This window comes from Budorcas taxicolor, chromosome 14 (assembly GCF_023091745.1).
Source record: "Budorcas taxicolor isolate Tak-1 chromosome 14, Takin1.1, whole genome shotgun sequence".
In the NCBI taxonomy this organism is placed as follows: domain Eukaryota; kingdom Metazoa; phylum Chordata; class Mammalia; order Artiodactyla; family Bovidae; genus Budorcas; species Budorcas taxicolor.
Window position 1 is genome coordinate 35,422,788 of NC_068923.1, and position 8,972 is coordinate 35,431,759.

The window sequence follows — 8,972 nt, forward strand, 5'->3', positions numbered from 1 at the left end:
CACAATGAAAGCACAAGAATACTGGAGTGCGTAGCCTATCCCTTCTCCAGGAAATCTTCCTGACCCAGGAATCGAACTGGGGTCTCCTGCATTGCAGAGATTCTTTACCAACTGAGCTACCAGGGAAGCCCCACTGGCCTAATATTTTGTCAAATTTGTCCCCTCAAAATCCATATTTAATGCTGTTTTAATTTTTAATGATCATCATGTGGGATCTTATTTCTCCCACCATGAATCAAACCCTTGCTGCCTGAAGTGGGAGCATGGAGTCTTAACCACCAGACTGCCAGGGAAGTCCCACTTCATTCTTTTACATGACTCAATGGTCACTATTAACCAGGGCTAGAGTCAGGATGAACTTAAATAGTTGCTGAGATGTTTTCTTATTACAAGGTCTCCTTAATGTGATTTAAACAGGGGTAGCACAACACCCCAAGCATGTGGGTGGTTCATAAACATTATCTTGCAATGATAATGATGATGAAAAACTTCTATAGGCATAAAGATCAATGACTCATGACTTATTCACCACACACCCTTAATTTTACATTCTTAAAACATAGGTGAGACTCATCAAATTATTTTCACTTTTATATGCTTGGTCAACATGTTGCTATGGGATAAATTGGAGTCTATAGCTAAACACAAATAATTATTACTTATACTATTATTAACCGATGTCCACCAATAACATTACATAACCTATACAACAGAAAGCATCTACTTCCCAGAAGTGCAGCACACTGTTTTATGTTTCCTGTATCTCATTTATTCAATAGAAAATTTTTTGATGATAATATTGGAAATGAACACTCACCCAGAAGCTCATTACTTAGTGAAAACTATGATTTTTCTAGATAAGCAGGGAAATTGTGCTTCTTTCTGGAGATTAGGACACATTTTGCAACATATTTTGCAATTTTCTTCCCAGAAGTATAAAATTTCTAACAGAAAGATGATGAAATATATTGAACTGAGAAGCCTTAAGGTCAGGAACTAGCTTTTATTTTTTCACTGTATTTCTTTCTATATTTCTAAATAGAGTCTGGTCTTGTATCTTCACACTGTTTTACAGAACTCATATATTTGTATTTCTTTTTTTTTTTTTCAACTGAAGGATAATTGCTTTACAGAATTTTGGTTTTTTCTGCCACACATCAACATGAATCAGCTACAGGTATACATATGTCCGCTCCCTCTTGAAAGTATTTGTGCTATTAGCTTTATAAAAGGCTTTTTTTAACTTTTCAAAAGTACTCATTTTTGGAAGATCTCCATTACCGTCAAATAATCTGGAAACAAAACTTTTGACTTCCTCCATGTATATTTTTGTAACAAGTTCAGTAGCTTGCTCAAATATTGCTCACATAAAGGAATGAATGAAACTTTTTCTGTAGTTTTTTTTTCTTTTTTGCCCTGACACATGCAACTTGTGGGATCTGAGTTTCCTGACCAAAGCTGGAACCCCAGGCCCAGCAGTTGAAAACTCAGAATCTTAACCACTGAACTACCAGGGAATCCCCTTTTATTTTTTAATACTTGATTTAAAATAACTTCAAAAAGGTTTAGTTAAACATAGAAATAGCTGCCCTCCAAAATTTTATTTCCACCTTCACTACTTGTGATCACCAGTAGGAACAAACCCCCAGCAAGAGGGTGAAACAACAAAAGAAACAGTACAGGAATGGGGCATGGTCTGTATCACACTCACTTAAGACAAAAATAAGGAAGCTGATATTTCTGAGTGAAAATAATGTACTTTGGGCTGCAGATATTCAACTTTATACTATTTAAAAAAAAATACTAGTTACGTGGTAAGAGGCAGTGTATGAATCCTGGCTGCTTACTATTAGAATTTGGTTAAGCTACCATCACTTCATGGGAAATAGATGGGGGAACAGTGGAAACAGTGTCAGAATTTATTTTTGGGGGCTCCAAAATCATTGCAGATGGTGACTGCAGCCATGAAATTAAAAGACGCTTACTCCTTGGAAGAAAAGTTATGACCAACCTAGACAGCATATTGAAAAGCAAAGACATTACTTTGCCGACTAAGGTCTGTCTAGTCAAGGCTATGGTTTTTCCTGTGGTCATGGATGGATGTGATAGTTGGACTGTGAAGAAAGCTGAGCGCCGAAGAATTGATGCTTTTGAACTGTGGTGTTGGAGAAGACTCTTGAGGATCCCTTGGACTGCAAGGAGATCCAACCAGTCCATTCTGAAGGAGATCAACCCTGGGATTTCTTTGGAAGGAATGATGCTAAAGCTGAAGCTCCAGTATTTTGGCCATCTCATGCAAAGAGTTGACTCATTGGAAAAGACTCTGATGCTGGGAGAGATTGGGGGCAGGAGGAGAAGGGGACGACCCAGGATGAGATGGCTGGATGGCATCATGGACTCGATGGACGTGAGTCTGAGTGAACTCTGGGAGATGGTGATGGACAGGGAGGGCTGGCATGCTGCGATTCATGGGGTCGCAAAGAGTCGGACACGACTGAGCGACTGAACTGAACTGAACCAGCCTTGCCAAGTCTGTCAAAGGTAATAACATCTACCCAACAAGGGGTTATTTAGTTAATGAATCAAGCCAGGGTGGCTCCTTCATTAACAGCAAGTGAAGTCAGCATCTCTGACTTGGTCAGAGCACCACAAGTGCACCTGGGTGGGGTGCAGAGTTTGAGTCTTAAGCACAGGTTGGTACCAGCCAGCCAGTGGTAATAGCTCAACTCTGGGTACTATTATATCTCAGGGTTGCCAACTGAAAGGCACTCACTATCTGCCTCTACAAGGACGAAGTCAGGAGCCACTGCAGCCCCTGTCTTTCAACAAACCCCTCACTTCAGAATTCAGGTCTGAGATCAGGAGTGAGGCATCTGTGTTCTGGGAAAAACTGACAGAACAGACCTTCATATATTCAGACATTCTCAGATTTTACAAGCCCAAATTCTTGACTTTCCTTGTGTCTAGAAAAGCAGTGAAATCATTAATGGGGGCACCTGCTCCTCCTTACTAGCAGGAGCCGCTGCAAAATGTGCTTGACTCCATTCATTTCAATTGCTCAGACGTGTCCAACTGCACGCCAGGCTTCCCTGTCCATCACCAACTCCTGGAGCTTGCTCAAACTCATGTCCATCCAGTCGGTGATGCCATCCAACCATCTCATCCTCTGTTGTCCCCTTCTCCTGCCTTCAACCTTTCTCAGCATCAGGGTCTTTTCCAATGACTCCTGACTCCACTAAAATAACATATAAGCCGACCTCCCCCCCCCCCCCACCCCTACTTCGGAACTGTTTCTCAGAGCTGAGTGGTTGTCTTCTAGGCTATAGCTCTCATTTTGCCCCAAATAACTCACAGCTCTGTGTTGTACAATTTTTCAGTTGACAGGGCGTATAATCAGCCCAGCTCCCAGCTCCAAACCGGAACTTCAGCTCCGAGTATACTATTCTGGGCTCCACGTGGCGCTCGGAGACCTTGCCTCTCTAAGCACCAGACTGTGAGACAGCTCAGCAATGACACCAAGTCATACAACGCGCAGCGTTTCAACAGGTGTTTGTGCGGCGAAAGAAAACGCAGCACATTCCAAGCCAAGAACAAGGCACGATCTCTCAAAATACGGTCTCATCCCCAGTGAACTAAACACAAAGCCAGGTCAGCTCGGAGGAGACAGCCTAGCGTACCCGCCGCCGCCTGGATGAAGACCGGCTCCCGGCGTGCCCCGAGGCCGGCGGCGCTGCGCTCCTGCTGCACGACGGGGGCGGGGCCGCGGCCGTAAAGCAGCGCCCGAGATCACGTGGGTTTGGGTGCCAGGCGCCCTTGCGGCGTCTCATGCAAGCGGGTCATGGCCGGCCCGGTGCGGGGCGCAGCAGGGCCCTGGGCCCTGGACCTGCTTCGGGCCCTGCCTCGTGTGAGCCTGGCTAACCTGAGGCCGAACCCGGGCTCCAGGAAACCGGTAAGGCTGGGGATGGCGCAGGAGTCCTGGGGTCGCGGGTCTAGAGGCGCTGCGGGAACGAGGGGCCTGCGAGCCCCTGCTCTTGAGTGATGCGAGAAGCCTGCCCCGGTAGTCCCAGCTCTCAGGTCGGGTTTAGAGGAGTAATCGCGTTAACCTGGGCGGGGAGCGAGGTCGCAGGAAGTGCAGATGGTTGTCTCATTCAGTATTGGGTTAGCATGAAGTGCTTTTCCATTATACCTTTATCTTAAGGGGAAAGATATTTTACTTTCTGCAAGTCACTGAACACAGCTAGAAAAGCTGTTATGGGCATACTGTCACCTTAAAAATCAACTCGTTGCTTTCGCCAAGTAAGAAAAAAGTTTTTTTTTTAAATAATTTGGTGTCTTGACCTCAGAGCAGTTCTAATAGTGCCTGGCACGTAGGGGGTTTGGCTCGTTGCTGGCTGGAAGGATGAATGAGGGCCTTACCACCTGACAGCGCAGAGGTGAAATATACTTTAAAAAGTGCATCTGCAGCTCATAAAACATTCTTCTCTCCTTCCAGGAAAGACGGCGAAGAGGTCAGAGAAGAGGTAGGAAGTGTGGCAGGGGACACAAAGGAGAACGGCAGAGAGGAACCCGGCCCCGGCTGGGCTTTGAAGGAGGCCAGACTCCATTTTACCTTCGAATCCCCAAATACGGGTTTAATGAAGGACACAGGTAAGTTTGCTTTGTTTGTGGTTTAATTTTTTTACTTTGCTTTGCTTCTTAGTGTAAAAATTTGTGATTCTGAGAATCACCAAATGATAGCTTGGTAGAAATTTAAATCCACTTCTTTAAAGCAAACTTTTGCTACCCTTCCTTTGAACCATTTTTGGTAATGAAGTTTAGCCTGACTTAGTAGAGGAAAAAAGCCAGAGGTTACACCCAGACTTGCAGAATGGAGGTAATGGTGCATGCTCCGGAGGTTTAGAATGATTTTATGTTTGAAACTCTGGCCCACTGTCGTCACCCAGTAAATGGTAACTGCTCTTACTTTGAGATCCATTAATGCATAATTCAGATATTATGTTAAAATTTTCACATATTTATTTGTATAAATGAGTGAAGTAAATGTAGGAGTTTTATTTTAAACCAACTAAATTGATGCAGGAAAGGACGGGACAGAACTCTGCGTTTATCTTGAGGTCTTACAGGAAGATAAGTCTGGCTGAGTTTTCCATCTGTTGCTGCTTTTTTTCGTAGCTTCAGACGCCAGTATCAGCCTTTGAGTCTCAATAGGCTGCAGTACCTGATTGACCTGGGCCGCGTGGATCCCACACAACCTATTGACTTAACCCAGCTGGTCAACGGGCGAGGTGTTACCATCCAGCCATCTAAAAGGGACTATGGAGTCCAGCTGGTAGAGGAGGTAAGTCTGAATTAAATTTTTTTGGTAAGTTTCATGGATGACTGTTTCTGATTTCCGTATAATCAACACTGTGCCTCCTTCATTTTTATCTCATTCGAGTTGTAACCATTCTGTAGTGGTTGATTGTGTTATATTCAGTTGTGGTTTTAGAAAGCCACTGTTCCCTTGTCCTGGGTGTTCTTCCTGTGTATCCATTCAGCTTGCTCCCTCACTCTCTTTGGTTCTCTGTTCAGATGTCATCCTAGAAGGAGGATCTTTTTAACTTTTTTTTTCCTTCCAAATTATTTGAGGCTTAAATTATTTTTATTATGGAGATGTTCTTTATAAAGGAACACTCTCGTATCTGACGGTCTGCCTTATTGTGCCCAAAAGGGTTTTTCTTTGAATATATGAACACCTGATATTTATTACCAGGCAGTGCAGGCATTTTTCATTGTCTTCCTCACTGTAATGTCAGTTCTTTTGAGTGCAGGTGCTTTGACTCATTGCTGTATTTTCAACATTGGAAATACTGGCTTGTGATAGTCACTCAGTATTTATGGAAGAAAGGGATGAATGAAATCCAGTTATGATTGTAGGGAAGAGGTTTTCTGTTTAGAGAAGTTGGCCAGGAGTTTTATAGGCAAATGAACCTGTACATTGTTAATCAACTAATGCCCCCCCCATCCCCTTTTTCTTCTGTGTCAATAATACAGTTGATTGCTGTGTAAGTGACTTAGCGTCCACTAGAGGGAAGCATAGTTTATGGGAAAACCTTTCAGATCTTTGAAAAAGTAAACTTGTCGATAAAAGTTTTCCAGATTAATGATTTGAAGAGAGAATACCAAATACAGGATTAAGCCTCAGTATTCTACTTTAGGCATATCAAGGAACATGGTTATAAAGTAACATACAGAAAAACCCATGACCTCATGAGACCTTAAACTGTACATCCCAACAGCTTTGGACATATGTCTATTAAACTAGCAAAAATCATTCTGAAATCTATTGGTTGAGTATGTACAGTTATTCATCATTTACAGCTTTGTAAACCAGTTGCCTTTTTCTGGATTTCAGATTTGCAGTCAATATTGGGTAATAAGATGGTTTTGATCTTTTCAGCATAAAATCACCAATTTAGGAACATGTGTCCTAAGGTAAAACAAGATAAAAGAAACTTAATTGATATAAAGAAATACTAAATAGGCTTCTTACAGCACTGAAAATGCTGGAACTAACACTAGTGCCCAGAGACAGGGAAATGGTTAAGCAGTCTATGGATAGTAATGAGAAATGTCACGTAACGTGGCAAGACCTTGTTTTATTGAGTCAAAGGCCCCATTGATTGTAAAAATCCCTACCAGTATCAGAGAAGGGAGAAATGTGTCTTACAATTGATGGAATATTTTGAAACTGGGAACCACCTTGTTTCAACCACACGAAAATAGCAGAAAACTTTTTACCACTGCAAAAAGAATGGTAGTGCTACCATCTTTTTATTTTTGTCAGAATCTGTTTTGAAATTAGGCCTAATGAAATTGACCAAAGACAGGACTGTAAAAAAGTTCAGAACTGTTTTTACTTCTCTTGTCTCTGCCTCTTTTGCTCAAGAGGGCTGGCCCTCCAGAGCTCAGCTATTTTGTTCTTCCGTTGGCTCCACCGTGCTTGTCCCCCTGTTTAAACCATCTCTTGGCCTCTTGCTTACTTGTAGGTCAGGAATTTCCGGTAACTTTCTGTCTGTATCACATGACATAATGTTGTGGTTAGGAACACAGCCACTGGGACTAGGCTCCCTTGCTTTATGTTCTTGGGCAGGTTGCCCAGGCTCTCTGTGCCACCATCTATGGCATTGGAGTCACAGTGATTGTTGGTTTAGAGTTGTTTTGAGGGCTAAACAATCTGCTATTAAGGAGGTGTTGGGAATGGGTGCTTACGGTGGTGCCTGCTGAATATGTAAAATGGAAGTCTTATCATCCCTGCTCTTAGGGAATGAAAACTAGGAAAATAGGGTGGCCTAAAGAAATGAGGAACGATTTGGTGGTGTTTAATAGGACCTCAAAGCAGAGATGTTAAAGTAGGAGTAGCTGCTGGGCTGGAGGCACTCCAGAGGAGAAAACAGGGCAGGGAGGAGGCCCTAATGATTAGTTTGCTGGCAGCGCAGCCATTGCCTCACACACTTTGTTTTGACGGATGACAGGGCGCTGACACCTTTAAGGCAAAAGTTAACATAGAAGTTCAGCTGGCTTCTGAGCTGGCCATCGCTGCCATTGAGAAGAACGGGGGTGTTGTCACGACCGCCTTCTACGACCCACGAAGCCTGGGTAAGCTTGTCCTCTCGGGGCCTTGTGTCGACTGCCTCACCAGGGTTTGACTTGTTCAGACACCTCGGTTCCTGTTTTGGGAATTTCTGCTAGTGGTGTGGCTGGTGGGGCTCTGTCTTCTGATACACCTCAGCTAGTATGTCCTAAAATTTTTTAGAAAAAAAAAAAACCTGGAGCTCAAATGCCCTATGTTTAGAAATTCACTAATTGTTGGTAACCCAGGAGTGACTTTGACCTTCAAGATGCAAACTTTTGAAGATCAAGTGTTTCCATTTGTTTACTTAAGTCTACTAAGTTAAAAAAAAAAGTTTTTGGAATTAAGCTCTCATTTTGGAAATAATTTAATAATTAAAAGAATATCATTAAGAGAAAACCAGTATATATATTACCAGTATTTGCATCTCTCTCTTTATTAAAAATGTTTTTTAGAAATTCTATGCAAACCCATCCCATTCTTTCTCCGTGGACAACCCATTCCCAAGCGGATGCTCCCCCCCGAGGCATTAGTCCCCTACTACACTGACGCGAGGAATCGAGGCTACCTGGCGGATCCCGCCAGATTTCCCGAAGCGAGACTGGAGCTTGCCAAGAAGTATGGCTATATTTTACCCGACATCACTAAAGACGAACTCTTCAAAATGCTCAGTACTCGAAAGGATCCACGGCAGATTTTCTTTGGTCTGGCTCCCGGATGGGTGGTGAACATGGCAGACAAGAAGATTCTGAAACCTACGGATGAGAAGCTGCTTGAGTACTACAGCTCCTGAGCTCCGTCCAGGGGAGCCAGTGGTAGGAGGGCACTGGAAGGGGTGGTGACACGTGTCTCCCACTGCATCGGCTCAGTTTGTGTTTCTGAGGAGGATGATGTTTTCTGTGTAATCACGTCTTTCTTTTTTTTTTTTAATCAAAATTAAAAATACAGTAAGCAAGAACTATGTGGAAGATGTGGATCTGTGTGTGTCTCAGCAACCCGAGCTCGTTGGCACACTGCCCAAGGGAGTGGGCAGCTCTTAGACCATTTCCGCTTGAGTTTTCCATCATCTTCCCATTCAGGTCTTGTCTTATTGTTGCAAATCAGAATGAATGCAGATGGGCTGGTCTTGCTTTGTTGTCCTCTCGGTCGGTCGGGGTCCGAGGGCTGCTGCTGAGCTGGTGTGCCTCTTGGTTAGCCCTGAGGAACCTCTTACCCAGAGTCGAGACAGTAAGCCTTCAACCCAGACTGATGAAATTGCTGGATGTGAGTGTAAGGCTGGTGAATAGTTTCTAAGTATTGCAGTATTTGCTGGCAAGATTGAAATGAAAATTCCAAGTGAATTCATCTTTCTCAGCTCTGG

General features: G+C 43.4%; 1 protein-coding gene across 1 annotated transcript; it reads left to right on the forward strand.

The window, feature by feature from the left end:
- The first annotated feature begins 3,794 nt into the window (after positions 1–3,794).
- On the forward strand, positions 3,795–8,570 carry MRPL15 (mitochondrial ribosomal protein L15). Its single transcript, XM_052651669.1, has 5 exons — positions 3,795–3,949; positions 4,493–4,647; positions 5,173–5,338; positions 7,515–7,638; positions 8,068–8,570. The coding sequence occupies exons 1-5, from the start codon at positions 3,839–3,841 to the stop codon at positions 8,403–8,405; spliced, it is 894 nt and encodes a 297-aa protein (XP_052507629.1). The 5' UTR covers positions 3,795–3,838; the 3' UTR covers positions 8,406–8,570.
- The last annotated feature ends 402 nt before the right edge of the window (positions 8,571–8,972 follow it).

Excerpts from the sequence above, each read along its gene's own strand:
- MRPL15 (XM_052651669.1), top strand. The coding sequence starts at position 3,839 with ATGGCCGGCCCGGTGCGGGGCGCAGCAGGGCCCTGGGCCCTGGACCTG. Across the intron at positions 3,950-4,492 it reads ACCCGGGCTCCAGGAAACCG|GAAAGACGGCGAAGAGGTCA; the intron begins GTAAGGCTGGGG and ends CTCTCCTTCCAG. Across the intron at positions 7,639-8,067 it reads CTACGACCCACGAAGCCTGG|AAATTCTATGCAAACCCATC; the intron begins GTAAGCTTGTCC and ends AATGTTTTTTAG.